Below are 21,661 nucleotides of genomic sequence, written 5' to 3'. Positions count from 1 at the left end.
AGGGCACACGCATCCCCTGGGGATCGTGTGAAGATGCAGATCCTGGCTCAGCACCGTGGGACATCCTGCACTTCTCACCAGCGTCCAGCGGATGCCGAAGCTGCTGGTCCGTGGATCACACTTTGAGTACCAAGGCTGTAGCTGGGACAGCACCACTGAGTGTTGTTAACGATCAGTCATGCAGAGGGCCCTGCCCAGTTACAAGCGCAATCGAAACCTCAAGAAGCTTCGAGAGCCCACTGTGAGTGTCAGCAGGAGCCCGTGTGGAGGCTCTTCCAGGCGGGAAACTTCTGTCAGAAGGGCTCCTTAGGCCCCCAGATCCAGGCTCTGTGCATCCTGAGACCCCCACGGGCTCTGGTGAAAGCTTTCTTGGGGCTCTCCACAGATGGTGTCAAAACATCATGTTACACTTGCAAGTCAAAATATACTCATTGTTAATGACTTTAGCTTTAAAACTAAAAATAAACTTTTTAAGTAAAAAAAAAGTGGGGGGCCCGGTGGCGTAATGGTTAAGTTCTCACGCTCCACTTCTGGCTGCCTGGGGTTCACAGGTTTGGATCCTGGGCGCAGACCTACTCACTGCTCATCAAGCCACGCTGTGGCAGGCGTCCCACGTATAAAGTAGAGAGAGATGGGCATGGATGTTAGCCCAGGGCCAATGTTCCACAGCAAAAAGAGGAGCATTGGCATGGATGTTAGCTCAGGGCTAGTCTTCCTCACACACACACACACACACACACACACACACAGTCAGTGTGACCCAGGAATGCTAAGTGATCTGTGTTCAAGTGTAAGAGGGAAAGTGGATCAAAGGAGCACTACCACACAGGTCTAAGGAGCACAGTCAGCACGTCTGCTTTTTTGTCCAGTTCTTTGCTCTCTGTTCTTCCTATACCATCACAGGTTGTAAACTGCATTATGCGCGTTAAGTCCATTGCTATGCAATAAACAAATATTTTCCATTCGTTCTTGCAATTCATGCATCCCTGGCCCTTGTCCCAGGTCCGTAGCCCAGCTCCTCCGACTGCTCCCAGCTGGGGGTCATCAGTGCGGCTGCGCTGAGTTGCGGCCCCGGCAGAGGCAGAGCACAGCACTCCCTGCTCTGTGGCGGGGGATGAAGAGCTCACGGGGCCCTGACCCCCAAGGAACAAGGAGAGAAAAGGAGCGATTAAAAGCGGCTGATGCCCTGTGAGCACGTGCCCTGGCCCCGCCCCGTGCTGAGCACATGGCTCGAGTTATGTCAGTTAATCCTCACTCTACCCTGAGCCAGGATCTCATCACCCCCGGGGGTCATGAGCTCCACGAGGCAGGGGCGTGCTCGGCGCCCTGTGCACCCCAGTGGCTACGACGGGGCTCCATCAGCGCCTGCTGAATGCGCGTCAGCCCCCGTCCCGACAACCAGGGAAGAGAGGGCCGCCTACCTGAGGAAGGCTGTCACCACCCACGGGTGAGCCTCCAGGTGGCCCCACGGACATTCCCGCGGAGGATTCCCTCTGACTCAGGCTCTTGACCGCTGTCCCTCGTGGGGGGTTAGTAAAGTCAGTTTGCCCTGAGGCAGCCTCACCGATGAAGCCAACCTACAGAAGCTGCAGCGACATTGGTGTACAGCCTCCAGTTCTAGATCCTTCTATATGGCCAAAGTTCCTCTCCGCAAGCGCACAGCCTCACATTTATAAAGCCCTGCGCACAGGCTAGGCTCCCCAGGAGCAGGCCGAGAGGAGACCACCCTGCAGCATGCGGTTCAGGCCCTGGTCTTGGGGTGGACGCCTGTGGCGGGGCAGAGGGAGGCTGGGGCCGTCTCGGCGGAGGGGCTGGCGGTGGAGGCGGGGTAAGTGGGAGTCGATGGGCCAGGGGCCCCTCGGAGGCGTCCACAGCTGAAGAAGTCGGGGAGCGGGTGTCCATGCCAACGCAGAAGCGCTTCTGAAAACACTCATGTGTGACTCAAAGGGCGCGTGTTTGATTGTAATGAAAGTGGAGACAAGTATTCCGCTGAAGGGGCCGCGGGCAAGTGAAGCGGAGAGCTCCGAGACCCGGGAGAAAGAAACGAGAGGCAGGGAGGCGGCAGGAGGGCGCGCCGCACGTTACCTGGTGCCTCGAGAAAGTTCCCACCTTGCGAAGGTGCTTCCTCTCCCCAGAGCCGGGACGAGGGCGGCCCACCTCACTCATGAAGCGTTTCCTGTGGGGGGCTCTGGAGACACTGGCTTGAGACGGGCAGTCCATCTAGACCCCTCTGAGGAAGGCGACAGGAAGGTGTGTGCACATGTGCCTGTGGGAGGGAGAGGAAGACCCTAGAACGGTTATGTATCTTTCACACTGAAGGACCAGGTCAAGAAGATGAACAGACTGACAGAAGAGTGGAAGACCAGCCAAGTCTTCTTTCTTTTTTTAAAATTATGGTAAAATATATGACCTAAAAGTTACATTTTAAGGTGTACAATTCAGTGGCATTAAGTACATCCACAATGTTGTACAACAATCACCATTATCTAGTTCCAGAACTTTTCATCACCCCAAAAGGAAATCCCCTTCCCATTAAGCAGTGGCTCCCCATTTCCCCAACCCCTGGCTTTCTGTCTGTATTTGCCTATTTTGGACATTTCATATAAATGGAATCATATAAAATGTAGTTTTTTGTGCCTGGCTTCTGTTGCTTAGCATAATGTTTTCAAGGCTCATCCCTGTTGTAGCATGGATAGATACTTCATTCCTTTTTTTTTTACGGCTCAATAATATTCCACCATGTGAATACACCACATTTTGTTTATCCATTCATCCATTGGTGGCCATCTGGATTGTTTCCACCTTTCGGCTATTGTGAATAGTGCTGCTATGAATATTCACACACAAGTTTTTGTTTGAATACCTATTTTCAATTCTTTTAGGTATATACCTAAGAGGGGAATCGCTGAGTTCTATGGTAACTATTCTATGTTTAACTTATTGAGGAAATACTCCTCCTTTTTATAGATTTTCATAGAATCACAGGGCTGGAAGGGACCTCAAAAGTGACCTAGAATGGTGTTTCTCAGACTTTTGGATTTCACACATCAGTAAAACTAAAACTACCATCACCACCACTCCCTTTCCCAGCAGGAGGGACTTGCGTCGGGATCAGGCCAACCCTGTAAAATGCATATATTTAGTCTCAGGTAAACGCAATGCCTTGCACTTGTTTTTCCCACATCACCTCCACCATTGGGTCGTTTGGGAACCACTTGCCTGGTCCAATCCTCATCCAAAGTCTGAATTCCCCTCTGCAGCTGCCGTTGCATAGGCGGCCCAGCCTCCGGGTGCACTTCTGGCAGATGCTCCCCCCAGGTAGCCCTGGTTCCTGTCATGTTCTTCCTCCTGGAGAGCTGGCCCTACTCCTGCAGTCTCCCCACTATCTTTGCTCCACCCTCTGGGGCCCCACAGACCTTGGCTTCACTCCACCTGCCTCCACTGGGACTCATGCCACCCTCTGCTCACCGAACGCTCTACTGGGCTGAGCTGGCCAATGTGGGATACTGACACCGGGACAGGTGGCGACCAGGCAGCCTCCTGACTGGTAAGAATTCTTAGAGGAAACAAAGAGAGTCTCCAAGCTATTTATAGTATGTCATAAGCGCTTCGCTCCAAAAATTGTGAACAAACTGAACAGACTAAATAACAACATTCTATTTGTTTTCTTGTTGGCTGGGCTCACACCAATTCCACGTTTCTCTGTGCTGACAGGCAGCAGGACAGCAGGGGGAAGACCTGGACTCCTCACGAGAGTGAGATGCGAGACCTGCATTCAAACCGACTGTCCCTGGTTAACTGGGTGACCTTGGCGAGGTTAGTTAATATCTGTGTGCCACAGTCACTGAATTAGTAGAAAGGGGATTTTAAGGCTGCCCCACAGGGTTATGTGAAGGAGACGAGGCAACTTACAGGAGCAGCCGGCACCCCCAGGCTCCATAATAATCACTGGAAGAAATCTGAGGAGCATTTTATGCCTTCAATGAGCAAAATCAAAGTGAGAAGACAAATTCACCATTACTGAATATATGTTTGGCAAACAAAAATCCTTCAAAGAATCAAGTCCCTGTTTGGAAAGAACAATAAAATAATAATAAAAAGAAGTGTTTGACGGTGAGGAACAGGGAAACCCACTCTGTAGGGCTGAAACAAAATGGCATCCTGGTCCCTTACCAAAGGACACGGTGGCCCTGCTGAGGACGTAGGGTAAGGCTGAACCCTACCCCAGCCACTTGGAGGTGGGACAAGGTCTCCCTGAAGAGGACGGCCAGGCCTGTGTCTGTGATCCCTACGGAGGTGGCTCTGATCGGAACTGGGGAACTGAGATGACCTTACACCGACGGGAGCTGGCTCACCCCCCTGGGCAGGGCCCTGGAGAGGGGGCCCTGGGTGGCAGGGAGATGTGGCCCCTGCCTCAGGAAGGAGGCTGAAGATGTGAACGGGGCTTTCTGCTCGCTCCCACCACCTGTGATACTGTTTATCTCCCTCTATCGTCCCCCAGCTTTGGTGAGTCACTGTCTGCAGAGACTGGCTTCTCAGCCAAGGGGCCGAGATTTCAGGCAGGGTCTAATCTCCTCTTACGCTGCATATTACGGAGAAGCAGAGCCCCTTCAGGCCAGCGGGGAGCCTGGCAAGCTCTCCAGAATATTCGACGAGAAACCCCCTCCAAGGGGAGGTGACTCACTGCCCACCTCCCCCAGGGAGGAGATTCGCAGTCCCCGGCCGACCCTGCAGAGTTTGGTCTCGACTTTACCAGGGAGAGTGTCAGGTCTCCTTCCATGTGGAACAGGACCTACTGGTTAACAAGACGTGATTATCTGGCTTGAAACGGACAAGGACAGAGGGCATGGATAGTGCTGCACAACACCTTCAGTCCAGGCTGCAGACTCTTCCAGGAAAGGCTCCCAGGCCTTCACGAGGCACTTTCTTGGTGGCACAGGTCAGCGTGGATGTTCACAGCTGTCTAGCCTGGGCCTGGCCTGCACACAGTGCCTTTGGGCAGCTTCAAGGCAGGAGCAAACGAGGGGTTTCCTGCCTCCTGGGCTAGCTCCTGCGATTTGGCTGGAAGGCCTTCCTGCTTCTTCCTGCCCACCTTGCTGGGAGTCCCAATGACACCAACACCGAGAGTCAGGCACCACCAGAGGGCGGGGACCCGCTGCCCACCCTCGCTTCCTCGGGGCTCCGATGCCAGCAGAGCCATCTAAGCTGCTGCTACCCCTGGCTGGAGGCTGCTTCCCCTGGCCTCTCACCCAGCCACGGCTACATGGGGGCAAGCAGGAGGCGGGAGGAGAGAGATAGGGGGTGGGGGACAAAGACAGAGGATTTCAAACGGGCAACCACCACGGAGATTTCTCACACCTACACAGCTCCACAGTGTGAAAAAGGCTTTCTCACCCTCACTGATCCTCAGTTCCTTGGGAAGCGCTATCCCCTTGTAACGAAAAGGGAAACTGAGGCTCAAGGAGAGGAAGAAACACGCCCCATGTTACCCCATAAGCAGCAGCTGAGCCCAAAGCCAGCGCTGGGGCTGACTCTGGATTCAGTGCTCTTTCCAGGGAACAGGCTGCTTCTACACGTTCAAAGAAACGAAACAAAAATCGGGAAAGCCGGTATCTAACTGACCCCCTGCCGATATTTAATCCACAGTTATATGCTGCCCGCCTTCGCCCACGCTCTCCCATCTGGAGTGCCCTTTCTCCTCCCCTGCTGCCGGCTAGGCCAACCCCCTTTCAGACCCAGCCCGAGCTCCGGTCTCTCCTATGGGCCTGTCCAGGCTGAACCGGAGCCGTCAGCAGCAACATCCTCCGAGCCATGGATCTAGCACACCCCTTTATTACACGGCGCTGCCACGGTGTATTCACATGCTCGTCTCCTCTGAGATGCTCTGGGCTCCCTGAGGCAGAGACGGTGTTTCTTCATCTCTGGACCCACAGCCCAAGCAGGGGACAGGCACAGAGTAGACGCTCAGTCAGTGTTCAGAGAATGAAAGAATGAAAAGTAAAGATTTTCCTTGCAGGGGCCGGCCCCGTGGCTTAGCGGTTAAGTGCGTGCGCTCCGATGCAGGCTGCCCGGGTTCGGATCCCGGGCGCGCACAGACGCACTGCTTCTCCGGCCATGCTGAGGCCGCGTCCCACATACAGCAACTAGAAGAATGTGCAACTATGACATACAACTATCGCCTGGGGCTTTAGGGGAAAAATAAAAAAAAATAAAAAAAATAAAAAAAATAAAAAAGATTTTCCTTGCAAAACGAGCCAGCCTGGCGCTGAAGCCAGGAGGCAGAAGCCTTTCGCGGCCATGGCGGGGCAGGGGTTGGGCACCAGCACACACCAGGCAGGACATTGTGCTAACGCTGGGAGGCGATGCCCTCGACCCTGCAGGAGAGCCCAGGATGGAGAGCCCTCTCAGGGAACCCCCTCATCCCCATGTCCCACTGCCCAGCAGGCCACCTCTGCAGAGAGCTGCTGGGGAGACCTCTGACCCAGCTGAAGCCCCTGAGCGCCCCTCACCCCACTCCCAGGGGCCATGAAGCCCCAGGGCTGCTGCTGTCCCGGTCAAAGCAGGGTTCCCGATGGTGTCCAAGGCACCCCCGTCTTTCAAGAGCACTGTGAAGCAGCATTCTGTGATCAGAGGTGTGGGCAGGCTACAAGCCACACGGCCCCTCTGAAGAGGCCCCCCACACGCTGGCACACTGAAGCTTCTGAGACGACCTGCTGCCAAGACCATCATGTGACTGGGCTCTAACCCAGTGTCTACCAAACCCGTCAGATCACAGAGCCTCACCGCACTTTCACATGGACACCCCCTTTATTTTTCTTTATGAAAAATCTAACATCCTGTGGAAGTGGTGTTCCAAGGAACACACTTTGGGAAACGCTGGTGAAGGTCATCGGGCAAGGAAAACACTGTGGAGGGGAACTGCCTCCTGGCAGCAGGCTGGGGACGTGTGGGGTGAGAAGGGTGATCATGAAGGGGGTCATCACGGCCCAGAAAGGGTGCCAGGGCTCCAGCAACCAGCACATGAATGGCCCGGGAGAAAAAGCCTTAGAACCACTTGACTCCAGTGAGAAGACGAGTGAGGCATCATCCTGAGCCTGTTTTCCCATCTGCAAGATGGGAACTAAGAGCCCTGCTCTGTCTGGGTCCTCACATGAGATCTTGCAGGTCTGCATTTGTGGAAAGCTGAGCCCAGCACAGCTCCTGCGTATCATAGGTGTTCCATCAAACCCACCCGAGTGGATGCTGCACACATACAGGGGTTACGAAAAGAACAGGACGACAGCCCACAGCAGGCACAAAACCTCAATACACAGAACTCGGGGCCATGTGTTTCTGGGGCAAACAACCCTAGGCCTATCGGTAACCTCTGGAGACATCAGTACATTAAAACAGCGAGAATCCCTGGGGCTTCCAGGCTCCAGGAGTCAGTGGAAAGGGCAGGGGCTTGGAAGCCCCCGAGATGCGGTCCTGGGCCTGCTCTGCTCCTCTCGGGCTGTGCACCTGGCAGGCGGCTTCACTCCTCCACGTCCATCTCCCGGATGGGCAGGATGAGGCTAAGCTACGCCAGTCTCCAGGGTAGTGGTGAGGATGGCTGACACTGAGGTCCAGCTGCAGCACACAGCAGGCGCCCCACGACTGTGTCTCCTGAAAGAAGCCTGGGACGTGAGGAACATCTGTCAGGACATCTGTCAGTAACGGCTAAAACAAACCTTTCCTCTCCAGCCACAAGGAAAGTTGGCTTCTGCGGGTGGGAGGATGAGGATGAAGAGGGAAGAGTACCCAGTAGATGGACAGGCAGAGGGAGACCATGACGGGGCTCCGGGCAATGTGGCAACACACCTGCCTCTAAAAGCCGCAGTAGCCACACAGCTGGCCAGCCAGGGCGGGGTGTGAGCTCTGAGCCTGAGTCCAGAGCACACGCTCTTTCCAGTCCACCATGCTGCCCCTTGAGGCTGGCCGTTATTCACGTCTCCTCTCGCCTGTCGAGTCAAGGGTGGGAACCGGCTCTGGCTCGTCTCTGAACCCCCAGCACCCAGAACACGACAGATATGCAGCAAGTGTGGGCCTGATGACTCACTCGCTTGAAAACATTTCAGAAAGCTTCCGGATTTTAAAGTCAGAGCCCCTCTAATACAATATGACATAGTAGAAAACTACATGAGCCAATTCTCTTCTGAGGAACAAAGCATTAATAGGGCGTAGAAGAAATTCCAAATTCTCTGCTTCTTTGCCTAGAAAACGTGAGCACCGAAGTCCTTCCACAATGTACTATATTAGGGTCTGCTGCTCCCACTTAAAGAGCAGAAAACCCTACAGTGATATGGGGTGGGCAGGGTGGAGTATTAGAGCATCCTCTTGCCTAAACCCCCATCTGGCAGATGAGGAGACTAAAGGCCAGAAAGGAGAAGGGTCCCCCAAGATCACACAATCTTTTTTCCTATAGAAAAGGCTGCCTTTGGGGCCAGCCCTGTGGCTTAGCAGTTAAGTGCGCGCACTCTGCTGCTGGCGGCCTGGGTTTGGATCCTAGGCGCGCACCGACGCACTGCTTCTCCAGCCATGCTGAGGCCACGTCCCACATACAGCAACTAGAAGGATGTGCAACTATGACATACAACTATCTACTGGGGCTTTGGGGAGAAAAAGGGAAAAAAAAGGAGGAGGATTGGCAATAGGTGTTAGCTCAGGGCTGGTCTTCCTCAGCAAAAAGAGGAGGATTAGCATGGATGTTAGCTCAGGGCTGATCTTCCTCACAAACAAAAAAAAAAAAGGGGGGGGAAGATGTGGCAGGGAAGGCCAACCTTTCACCAAGACATGCGCTACCCCATCTCAGTTTGGAGTTGGTTGCTGGGAAGCCACTACCTGAATGGAAACTACATTTCCCAGCCTCCTTTGCATCCAGGTGAGACCATGTGATTACCGGTGGCCAATGGAATGTGAGCAGGAGGAGAAAGTGAAATGTGAGCAGTTAAGAGCAGGCAGTCAAGAGGCTGTGCCTTCTCCACCATCCCTTTCCCCTTCTGCCAGCCAGAAGCGAAGACTCTGAGGCCTTCAGGAATGGCAGAGCCACAAGATGGAAGGAGCTGGGTCCCTGAATCACTGTTGAAACCACCTGCCAGTGGAAGCAGCCATACTGGACCTCACATGAGAATAAGTGTCTGCTGGGTTGGAGTTTGTCACAGCAACAAGCACCACCACCTACTAAAGCAGGGAAGGGAGGACGGGCGTTCCGGGCAGAGGGAACAACGTGACAAGGCACAGCGGTGTGACAAAGCAAGGTGTGTCTCAGGGACGGGGAAGAGCAGAGGGTGGCTGCAGCACTGGCTGTGTGAGGCCACACCGGGGTTCAGAGCTCACTCCGGCGACCACAGAAGAAGGATCAAGTACAGGGATTGTTTCCAGGGGCCCTGGTGTTGCTGGCGCTGCTCTCAAAGGAGGAGTGGAAGTTGTGGATGGTTTCCTGCAAAATCTGTCTCTCGCGTCCCTGTGGAGGAAATTGAAAACAGACACAGAAAGTCTTGTTAAATCGTTTAACCATTAATTCAATTGACACCGTGTTGTTAATGCTCAACTCATACTTGAAAACCCAGGGGCGTCTGGGGGAAAATAAATTACTTAACGGAAAGAGTACAGAGTTTAATAAATGCAGACTGAGTCAGAATCTCCCCCAGCACCCACAATCACAGCGGGTCAGGGCTGGAGAGGCCCCTGAGAGGCAGGGTCTGATCCCCCGGATGAGAACAGGGGCAGGGCCAGGACTGACTTGTCCTGGGTCTCACGGCCTGGAAGGGAGGTCTCTGTCCCCGCCTCATTCTGTGTGTCCTTCCAGCCCTCGGATTTCCAGGGAATTCAGTGGGGGGCTGAACTTTCTGCTACAGAGTGAGACTCTGAACTGCCTTTACTACCCCCTGCCCAAAAGACGGACAATTCCTCTTCACAGTGATTCACTTCTCACCCCATCCCTCCAACATCCCCCCACCTGCCCCTTACAAACAAGTTTTGAGATGGGAAAAGAGTAAAGATGTGGACACTTCTTTAAGCTCAGAGACCATTTCACTGAATATGTGGCTGAGAATAAGCGATATAGAGAGGTTAAGAGAGATTGGAATCAAACACCCTGGGTTCAAATGACATCTCTCCCATTTACTAGCTGGGTGACTTTGGGCAAGATACTTCATCTCCTGGGCCTTGGTTTCCTCATCTGTAAAGTGGGGAAAATAACTGTGCCTCAAATGGTCGCTGCTGACATTAGACCCTGTGTGGGCAGCAGGAGGCTGACAGGTCCTACCTTCAGAGGGCAGCAGTGCGGATTAAACATATATTTTTAAAACCAACAAATAAATGTGGTCAAAATGTAAAGCAAACTAAAAACGAATAGTCTCTAGCAGATTCTTCTCTGCTAAGAGTGAAAAGAAAAAAAATTCCACAGAATAAGCACAGACTTCAAACTTTCTCTTCTTTCCTTTCATGGACTCCCCACATCCCCGAGGGGCCCTTTCTAGGCCCCCAAGCAGACACCTCTAATGGTGACGAGACCTCCTAGACACTTGAAGGGGCAGTAAGATTCTCCCTTCACACCAATCCATCCAAGTCGTTTAAGATAAGCTGGAAAAACGCCATCAGGATTCCATCAACACAAACCTGAAGGCCGCAGGGTGGAGGACAGAGCATCAGATGCGGGGTCAGATGACCCCGATCCCTAGGCTACCACCCGCTCTCCCCAGGCGTGACACCCGCTGCTGAGTGTCCGTATCTGTGAAATGGGGATAACATCGCACACTGGGGCTGGGATGAGGCTCGACCTGAGACAATGAATGGGGTGACACTGTGCAAGCTGCAGACGGTACAACATAGACAGAAGGGATGACAGCATGTCATTATTAACCACCACTTCAGTCTTAACTGCCTGAGAAGTGAGGTCAGGGCGAGACAGGGCTCCCCCTCTCTGCCTCCTAACCTCAGGAGGGAGCCGCGGAGCATGAGAACCATACCGGCTCCCACATCCACAACAGACTGGAGAGGAGAATGGTAGCTGTCCTTCAGAAACCCTGAGTTCCAAAGACCTGCCTGATCATTCTCAAAAGGAAAAAAGCACATGGCCATTAAAGGGGGGGAAAGTGTTCAGTCAATCCAGGAGTTAAAGGAATACAAATTAAAAGAAGGCACATTTTTTGGCCTATCAAATTAATAAAAATTAAAAAACACACTGACAGTGCTCAGTACCGGCCAGGGAGCAGCGACACCGAAACTCACATCACAGCTGGTGGGGACATTCACTGGCTCTTCCTGGACAGTAATTCAGGAAGAAGTACCATATACCTTGATGTAGACTCTTTGACTCCATAATTCCACTTTTAGACATCTATTCTGAGGGGATAATTACAATGCCTTATACACAAAGTTACCCACAGCAGCTCTATTTATAGAAAGTTTGGATATCTACAAATCCAACAAGAAGGGATTAAAAAAATAATTTTGGTACATCCATGCAAATTTATTATATTAAAAAGTTCGTAAGACATGGGTAACTGCATATACTTAACGTTAAATGAAGAAAGTAGGATGTAAAATTACAGATCCAAATTTACGTCAGCCACGTAAAGAAAAACATTTGGCACGAAACACTGCAGAGTGATCTTCCCAAATGTGAACAGCATTGGCCTCTGGGTGGCTGGGTCGTGATTTCTTTAAAAATATTTTCACCAGGCCGGCGCCATGGCTTAGCGGTTAAGTGCGGGCGCTCTGCTACTGGCGGCCCGGGTTCGGATCCCGGGCGCGCACCGACGCACCGCTTCTCCGGCCATGCTGAGGCCGCGTCCCACATATAGCAACTAAAAGGATGTGCAGCTATGACATACAACTATCTACTGGGGCTTTGTGGGGGGGAATAAATAAATAAAATCTTAAAAAAAACAATATTTTCACCTTTTTGGTACTGTGCAAATTTAGTAAAATGAACATGCACTGCTCTGATAATCACAAAAAGTGGGAATAAAAAGAAGCAAAGACTTAGGACCAACTACAGGTGAAACTCACATCATCATTTCTGGTTAACCTTCTCCAACATATAACTCATTTTTTAAAAAAAAATTTTTAAATTTTATTTATTTTCTCCCCCAAAGCCCCAGTAGATAGTTGTATGTCATAGCTGCACATCCTTCTAGTTGCTGTATGTGGGACGCGGCCTCAGCATGGCGGGAGAAGCGGTGCGTCGGTGCGCGCCCGGGATCCGAACCCCGGCCGCCAGCAGCAGAGTGCGGGCACCCAACCGCCAAGCCACGGGGCTGGCCCGCAACGTGTAACTCATTTGAAACTAACCAACTAACAAGCAGACTCAGGTACATATCACAACTCGAATACTAAGGCGGGCTCACCCGGAAGTTACACTGCTTGCAGGCTGAGGGTCCACAGCACTTTGCTGATATTTTTATGGCTGAGCCAGGTTTTTGGTTAATATTCATTTAAAAAAAATTTTAGGCTAAAATGTTCAAACTTTTGATTGTATAAGAAATACATTTTATATCATAACCCTGTTACATGTAAATATATACAACTGAAACAAGTTTTACCTTCCTACCTGGAAAGAATGTTGATATTTTCTACTCTATTCTGTTTTGTTTTTTAAAATGCTGCTCCCGGGCTGGCCCCGTGGCGTAGCGGTCAAGTGCGTGGGCTCCGCTGCTGGCGGCCCGGGGTTCGGATCCTGGGCGCGCACTGACGCACCGCTTCTCCGGCCATGCTGAGGCCACGTCCCACATACAGCAACTAGAAGGATGTGCAGCTGTCACATACAACTATCTACTGGGGCTTTGGGGGAAAAATAAATTAAAAAAAAAATTAAAATGCTGCTCCTGAGCCACTGAATTGATTCCACGACCCTCCAGCATGCTGTGGGCCACAGCTAGGAAGGCTGGTGGGCTAGGAAAGCTGGCCTCCCCTCTCACGTGTCCTGGTCTGGGTTCTCGCGTACAGAACATTTGAGCCACAATGGGTACTCTCTTGGCCGAGGGTAGGTTGCAAAAAAAAAAAGGATGAACATTAGAAGGGGAAGCTGGGGCCCTGCAGCAATCAAGGAAGAGGCAGGAGCGCCTAAAGTCGGGTCAGGCAGGTCCAGTCCAGAACAGCCAAGGCCCAGGGCACCCAAAGGCCATCCACAGGGCTTGTGGAGGCCACACTCAGCCTGAGGACTTCTTTGCTCTAAGAACCAACACATAGTTGCAACAGTGACATGAGGTAGTGAAGACACACTTGCTTTTGTAATAGTAAACTTGTCCCAATCACCTCTTTGCTCTACGACACACTAGGACACAGGGCCCTCACTTCCACAGGACGTGTCTGGTACTACTGACCCTCGAATAACAGGGCCTCTCTCCAGCGATCGGTTCGGCTCGGCTCCTTCCCCTGCACCTATTTCCACGTAGAATCGCCTGACCTTGCAAAGTGGATGCTGCCTGCGGGCAGGACATGGGTGGGCTCAAGTGGTCCCCCTGGTCTGGCATGTCAGAAGCACCTGAGTCTTCTGGTTGGGAGCTGGGAGCTGGGGCCCCCAAGGAGGACACATGTTACTGACTGAATACTGTGTCCCCCCAAAACTCATAAGTTGAAATCCTACCCCCAATATGATGGTGTTAGGAGGCGGGCCTTTGGGAGATGATCAGGTTTAGATGAGGTCACAAGGGTGAGGCTCCCACGATGGGGTCAGCGTCCCTGTGAGAAGAGACGAGAGAAAGCTTGTTTCTCTGTTCTCTGCTGTGTGAGGCTGCAATGAGAAGCTGGCAGGCTGCAACTTGGAAGGGGACGCACCAGAACCGACCCTGCTGGCACCCCGCCCTTGGACTCCCAGCCTCCAGGCTGTGAGAAATGAATTTCTGTTGTTTACAAGCACCCAGCCCGTGGTCCTTTGTTACGCTGCCCGAACTACGACAACCACCAACAGCTGTCACTTCTGCTGCTCTTGACGGGGAGCGTCTAGTACAGGATGCGAACTGTTACAGACACAGGGAGAAGGGAGCGATGAATCTGAGAGAAAACTAAACAAATGTTCCAGTCTGCACAGACTTTAAGAGAACTGTCCTCCTTCAGAGTGGGCTTGAGATGTCACATCATCCACTCTGATGATGACAGCGAAGTTTCCTAAGATCTGCAAACTAGCCCAGTCTGTCTTCTTTCTGTGATTCTGGACCAAGGAGGCCATGACCACCAAGGACAGAGGGGAGGTTCCAGAAGCATTAACAGTTGTCATCTACCAAGCCCCAGACCAGGCTCTAGAGGCACCCCGCTCCTTCCTGTCCTCCCCCGCCCTCCCCGGGCCTCACGGGCCCTACATCCAGAACCTTGTCTGTCCTTCTTCCTCGACTGGCCTAAGCTTGGCTTTCCCCACCTCTATCCTCTCCTTGGCTCACATCTGGTCCTTGGAGGCCAGGAGGAGGAAGGGTCCTAACTCCTGAGCCACAGCCCCCACCATCATCCACCTACTCCCCTCCCCAAAGCCCTCGCCATGCCACTTGACTGGGTCACCCTCGACCACCCTGGGAGCCTTAATCTTCCCCTCTGGCCTCCCCTCACACCACACATCTTGCTCTCTATGCTCCAGCCACTTTTAGTTCTTTAAATGCACGACATCTTCTCACCACAGGACCTTTGCACATGTGCTTCCCTCTGCCCAGTTTGTACTTCTACCCTTTCCGGAGTGGTTCCCATCTTCCTTCAGATCTCAGCCCTCCTGCCACTTCCTTGGGAATGTCTTCCAGGCCCTTGCCTTTCCAGACCCCACTCTAAGTCAGAGCTCTTACAACACAACATGCCTCTCCTTTACATGTGCTTGTGGGTTACACTGAGGCAGTAGAGCAGAGCGGTCAGGACACAACTCGGGGTTCTAATCCTGGCCCTACCACTTACTGGCTATCTGATCTTAGGCCAGTTCCTTAATCTCTCCGTGCCTCAGTTTCCTCCTTTGTAAACTGGAACTGACCTCAGCGGCTCTGGTGAGGGTTAAATGAATAACCAGATGTGATGCGCTCAGGGCAGTGCTGGGCACAGAGTGATGCTCGGTGTCTGGGACACGGCAGAGAGTCACAGGCTGTTTTTCACGAATACATCAGTGCTCGGAACACTCTGTGCTTGCTGCAGCTGACCCCCACCCTGTGAGCGCCCTGGGCTTCAGGCCCTGGGTAAGCCCTTCCTCACAGCCGAGACCTCACCTCCAGCAACCGCCATGCCTGCTGCTCTGAACTCCCCGCCCCTCCCGTCTAAGGGCAGAGCAGAAAGGGGGCTGGTCTGGGGTTAGGGGTCACTGCCCACCTCTGAGTCTCAGCTTCCCTATTTTCTTTTTTTTTTTTTAGGAAGATCAGCCCTGAGCTAACATCCACACTAATCCTCCTCTTTTTGCTGAGGAAGACCGGCCCTGAGCTAACATCTTATATTGCCAGTCCTCCTCCTTTTTTTTTTTTCCCCCCTAAAGCCCCAGTAGATAGTTGTATGTCATAGTTGCACATCCTGCTAGTTGCTGTACATGGGACGCGGCCTCAGCATGGCTGGAGAAGCGGTGCGTCGGTGCGCGCCCGGGATCCGAACCCGGGCCACCAGTAGCAGAGCGCGTGCACTCAACCGCTAAGCCACGGGGCCGGCCCCTCAGCTTCCCTATTTTCAAGTGAGGTGGCCCGGGGCCCTGGAACGGGTGAGCAGTGCTTAGGAGCAGGCCACCACAGAGGAGAAAGGACAAACAGCACAGACTTGAGGAAAAGTGCTCAGCCTTGCACACACCTAAAGCCGTGCTAATTAAATCACATTGAGGGACCATCTCACAGCCTATAGACAGGTAAAATAATAATAACAATGACGGCAACAGAAACAACCACCCCCAGTCCTGGCGGGGCCGGGAGGAGCCGCCTCTGCACAGGTGGTGCTGCAGGAGGGGCTGGGTACAGGTCCTGCCTCCACCGCTCACCCACCGCGACCTGGGCATGCCAGCCCCCCCAAAGCCTGCTCCCTCACCAGCTGGACAGGGGAGGAGTGGGGAACCGGCCCCCTGGATTAACTGAGGAGATGTATGTGGAGTGGTCGGTGAATTATGAAGTGCTACATGAATATTTATCTGCTGTTGGTGCGACAGGTCTGTTCAATATTTCTGTGTGTACTCGGCAATAAACAGAAAGAACCATAAAACCGGTCATGCTCTCTGACATAACTCGTATTGTGGAACACTACGACGAACAACAAAAGGAAGAGGAAAGAGGCCGAGCTGTCTATTATGGTACTATTCACCACGGCACAACCCCAGACATGGCACCGTCGTCCAGCCAGTGGGAGCTGTCAGGCCAAGTGTGAGAAGCAACAGGTAATCAAGGATTTTACTTCGTTGCTGGAACGAGAGCAGAAAAATCCAGCCATATTAGGGGAAGAAGCAGAAGGCAACGGCGTGTGAACAGCCCAATGGCGACTGAACAACTGTTGTCTGTGGAGTGAGTGGCGCTGGGCTCTCTGTGTGTTGCGTCTGCCCGTTTGCCTCTGCACACGTGCCTTTGAGGGGGCACTGCTAACCTCTGGCTTCAAAGCTGATAAACAGAAATTTAACATTAGACAGACATGCAGAAGTGCAGGATGCCAACAATAACAACAGCGACTGACGGACCTGTGTGTGCCAGGTGCTCTGCTAAGCATTTTAGTCCTGGCAACAAGCCCACCACCCCCACCCTACAGACGAGGAAAGCGAGGCTCAGAGAGGTGTGTGGCTTCCCGGGTCACACAGCAAGTACGTGGATGAGCTGGGATTCAAAGCCGGCTCAGCCTGACTGCAGGGCCTGTCTTAATCAACGGCCCTGCTCCCACTGTGCTCCGGAGAGCAACACCCAGCCCTGGCGGTTAAAATTACTGGAAGGAATATTTTAGCTGTATCTAAGGAGAAACAACCTTATAGGAAGAGAGATCTGGAAAAGGAACAGGCCACACTGGGAGGTAGTGAGCGCTCTGTCACGAGAAGTGTGCAAGCACGGCCGGCCTCCGCCAGGTGTGGTGGAGGAGATGAAACTGGACCACAAAGGTCCTTGTGAAGCTCTCAGCTGTGTGAAACAGGAAGAAAAGATGAGGAACAATACCTTGCCTGCGTTCAGTTCAGAAATCGCGGCCAGAATCTGCTGTCTGGACCCATCCGTCTTAATCCCCAGCTCCTTCAAGTCGCCGTCGGTGAGCGTGAGGAACGCTTCCATGTCCACCTGGGGAGGGAAGGGGGATTCGCGACAGCTGCCTGACGCCGCACCTCTCTTCTCCAAACCACAACAGAAACGTCATGATTATGAGCTATCAGCGCTCATTAGTAAGGAATTACTTCTGATTTACTACTTCCAATCCCTGACTTTAGGCTGCAAGTTTAGTTGAAAATATCATTAAGAACTAACTCTCTGCAGCTCTAGCTCTGGGATTTTCAGGACAGGTGCATTTTGGAAAGACCCTGAAATGAAACAAGGAAGGACAGTCTCTGAGACAGGGATCTGGGTGCCTCGAGTCCTGCTGTCACAAAGTCAATGCCAGTGTTGCTGCACTTGCAACAATACTGGCTACTGCACAGAAAATGCGGGTACATAGCAGTAGTCACCACGCGTCCCCCCAAGAGGACAAGAGAGATGCAGACTGTGGAAAGACAGAGAGAAAATAAATAAGCAGAAACAACAAAGGAAAGAAGGGCCACAGAGAACCAGGGCAGAGAGGGGCTCAGAACAATGGTATCGCAAAGCTGCGCAATCCTGGACTCCTACAGGAGAAATCCTAACATTTCTGTCATCCCTGCCTGCACAGGATGACACTTCCCCCATCTCTCCTTCTCTCTTTTACTAGTCACTTTACTTTCCTCGATTAAAAAAAATCTTGCCAGGGCTGGCCCTGTGGCACAGTGATTAAGTTCGGCATGCTCCACTTCGGCAGCCTGGGGTTTGTGGGTTCAGATCCCAGTTGCAGACCTATACCACTGGTCAGCCATGCTGCAGTGGCGACCCACATACAAAATAGAGGAAGACTGGCACAGATGTTAGCTCACGGTGAATCTTCCTTAGCCAAAAAGGAAAAAAAAAAAATCTTGAACCAGGTTTGAGTCCGTGGGGAAGGGTCTGCTCCCTTACCCAGCCCCAAGCTCCCTCTGAGGAGCAGGCATCTCCTGCCTCTCTGACGATGATAAGCTCAGCACCCTCTGGGGCTTTACAGCTCACGAGATGCTGAGGGCTGAACGAATGGGTGATGTGGTTTGAGGGACACGACCTGCCCCCGCCGCACAGTCCCCTCTCGCCCCATCCCAGACCCGCGGCAGAGACCCCACCCCCTGCTCCTCAGAGGGCACGGAACAGATAACAAAGCAGGCAGCCATCAGCAAACAGGAAAGATTTCTTGACAATGAGAAAAATCACGCTGAAGTTTAAAAGGGCAACGAGGCAGGCAGGACAGACTGGACAGAGCAGAAAGCAACCAAGGGAGGAAGCCATCGCACCCCTGTCTGTTTCTTCAACCAAAATACAAACTCCTTAACTGCGTCTCAAGCTTGTTGGGGACAATGAGTGAGTCTCATGATTGCTACTGTAATTATGACAGTCGTCATGCACTAAACTGGGCACCAGTGATTACACCTGGTGGCTAGTGGACCCATAGAGGAGTTTTATTTGGCCAAAACAGTAAATTTCTTAATAGCTTATTGAGATGTAAGTCACCCACCATAAAATTCACCCATTTAAAGTGTACAATTCAATGATTTTTAGTACATTCAGAGCTATGCAACCATCACCACACTCAATTTTAGAACATTTTCATCCCCCTAAAAAGATAACCCATACCCATCAGCAATGACTCCCATCCCCGGCAACCAGTAATCTACTGTCTCTACAGATTTGCCTATTCTGGACATTGCATATAAACGGAATCAGACCATATGTGGCCTTTTGTGACTGGCTTCTTTCACTTAGCATAATGTTTTCAAGGTTCATCCACGTCGTAGTATGGATGGGTATTGCATGCTTTTTATGGCCACGTTATATTCCATTGTATAGAGATAACACATTTTATTCATTCATTCATCAGCTGATGGACATTTGGTCTATGATCTATGGAATCTGAGTACAGGTTTTTGTGTGGACATGTTTTCACTTCTCTGGGTTTATACCCAGGAGGGGGATCGCTGGGTCACAGGGTAACTCTGTTACCACGTGTTTAACATTTCGAGAAACTGCCAAACTGCAGAACAGTAATTTCTTTTAAATGTGACTGTGAGTGCTCTTAAGCAATAGGAACTCTCTCAGATTAACACACTCTATATCCAGACACTTAACACACGTTCATTAGGATTTGCTTGTGATCCACTTTAAACCTAAAACAGCCCACCAGTCAATCCCCTTCAACTAAAGTGCATGCAGGACAGACACAAACTTTACCAGAGAGAGCAGTGCTCAAAATTACAAATCCTGTGATCACAAAACAAGCCATAGGCCCCCAGAATCTCACTGTTATGAACCGAACCAAAGGTGCTGAACACGAATCCTACTTCCTTAGCTGTCTCAGTGAAAAAGATCAATCTAGGCTTGCAGAATGAAAACCTACATATTTAGACAATTTTCTCTTACAGTAAGATTTAAATTGACATTCAAAAAGAACATCCTTACCTCCTGCTCCTCAAAAATGGGCTGGTATTTCTCAAGTGATAACTTCTTAAGGATTCCAGTTAATTCATCTTCAAGAGGGAAAGAGGTGAAAAAACATACATTAGAATCTGGTAAAATGTACCAAGAGTGGTCATCTTCAGACTTTCATAAGGTAGGGGTAATCTTATTTCAAATGAGATTCTACCAGAAACCCCGACACAGCGGCAGATCTAAGCTGTGCTCCCGCGGGTGAAGCTGGAGGCGGATCCCGAGCCGCCTGTCAGCCATTCTTCCCTCGGGGCAGCCCTCGGCACCTCCCGGAACCCCAACTCAGGCTGTGAAGTCAGAGACAGGGAGGTTCACGGCCAGGCTGACACTCCAACCGCTGTGACCACCAAGTTCTTAAGTTCTAGCTGCTGGGACTAAAACTCCGTCTTCTGTGTATGAACAGTTTTTAATTACAATTCCTTGCGAGCTGGTAGCTGGGCCCGCAGTAAATGCTGATGCCGGCGTTAGAACTGAAAAGATGGCCAGGTGGGCTTCAGCTCAGAGACAGGGTCTGCCTCAGGCGTGCAGAGGCTGTGGGCTTTCCGAAGGAATGACACATCTGAGTGGGACAGCAGAGCCAGAGGGGCACAGAGCAGGGGAAAACAGAAGATTCAGGGTATCAAGGTATGAGAGCACAGAGCATAAAGAAAGGAGGCAAGACCGGCATCTGGGGGCTTGAAGAAATATTCATTCACACATTCAATAGGGATCTGCCAGACTAGGCAGTGGGGACTCAATAGGGACCAAAATAGACAATAAGGAGGCTGACAGGCCCAAGGCAGCAAGGAAGAACAGAGTGGGGAGGGGCAGCTGATGGGAAATGGGAGAATGTTATTTTATAGAGGGTAGTCAGGGAAAGCCTCTCTTATAAGGTGACACTTGAGCAGTAAATGAAGGAATGAGCTGTGCAGATATCAAGGGAAAGAGCAACAGGCAGCACCCAGGCAGAGGGAACAGCAAGTGCAAAGGTCCTGGGGCAGTGGGTGCAGCTCACAAAAGAGTGGACTGCAGGTTAGGAGGCCTGAGTTCCTTTTTTAATTAATTCATTCATTCCATAGTGGCTAACAATGTGCCTACTACATGATGGGAATGCAAGGATGGAAAGGTCTGTGCTGAGAAGGAGCTCAGTGGCTGGGAAGATATAATGAAGAACGTGACAGCTGATGCACAGTGCTCACCATCAGGCACCCTGTACAGCGATGACCTGCTTGCTCTTTACAGAGCAACCTCATGAGATAGACCCTATTACTGTCCCCATTTACAGATGAGGAAGTGAGGCACAGAAAGGCTGGGTACCATATCTTGGGTGAGGTCATACCGCTGGTCCATGCAGAGCAAGGACTCAAACCCAGCGGTCTAGCTGCCAGGGCTGTGCTATGCCCCCTGCTCTCCCACTTCTCCTGTTGGTGATGGGCGCTACTGTGAAGGGCATGAACAAGGGGACCTGGGGACAGAGAGGACAGCTGACCAGCCCAAGGGCCTGGAGAAGGCTTCACAGAAGAGCTGCCACTGAGCTAGGATGTATGAGATGCGCCAAGTCCCAGTCCACATATAACCCATGCTGGTTTCATGACACCATCCTCTGCTCCTGCTGTTCCCTCCACGAGTCTCTCTCCACAGTGGTGTGTTGGTAAATGTTTCACAACTGGCTCTCCAGGGGGAATGCATGCATGTATATGGGAACGTAAGTTGAGGGCAGATTTTACTGACACAAAGGATGTGTAGCACACAATCTACATATAACAATAAATTATATAATACTCTTTATTATAGATTCCAGGTAGCCAATGCTTTCATTGCATCTCAGGCATCTCACTGAACGCCTTCACTGATTTTTGCCCTACTCTTGTACCCACAGCCAATGAGTATAGCTCCAACATGACTGCTGGTTGATCGTTCCGTTTACATGAACATGTAAGATGAAATGAAACAAGGAAGACGTATGCTGGAACTTCATGGGAGCAACTCTGCTGAATCAGATAACGGTTTTCAAACCCTGGAAG

At 51.6% G+C, this 21,661-nt stretch overlaps 1 protein-coding gene across 1 annotated transcript in view; it reads right to left on the bottom strand.

Moving 5' to 3' along the window:
• Positions 1-8,166: 8,166 nt before the first annotated feature.
• Positions 8,167-21,661, bottom strand: part of ANKS6 (ankyrin repeat and sterile alpha motif domain containing 6) — a 50,423-nt gene continuing 36,928 nt past the window's right edge. The window contains exons 13-15 of the mRNA XM_004423245.3: positions 19,632-19,699; positions 17,091-17,207; positions 8,167-9,481 (exon numbers count right to left, since the gene is read on the bottom strand). Coding sequence (XP_004423302.3) covers positions 9,377-9,481; positions 17,091-17,207; positions 19,632-19,699 — 290 coding nt within the window. The 3' untranslated portion in view covers positions 8,167-9,376. The remainder of the gene's footprint in view (positions 9,482-17,090; positions 17,208-19,631; positions 19,700-21,661) is intronic.

This window comes from Ceratotherium simum, chromosome 29, assembly GCF_057802395.1.
Source record: "Ceratotherium simum simum isolate JZ-2026a chromosome 29, ASM5780239v1, whole genome shotgun sequence".
Taxonomy (NCBI): domain Eukaryota; kingdom Metazoa; phylum Chordata; class Mammalia; order Perissodactyla; family Rhinocerotidae; genus Ceratotherium; species Ceratotherium simum.
Note: the sequence above shows the minus strand (reverse complement) of the source record. Positions and strands in the feature narration are given on the sequence as shown.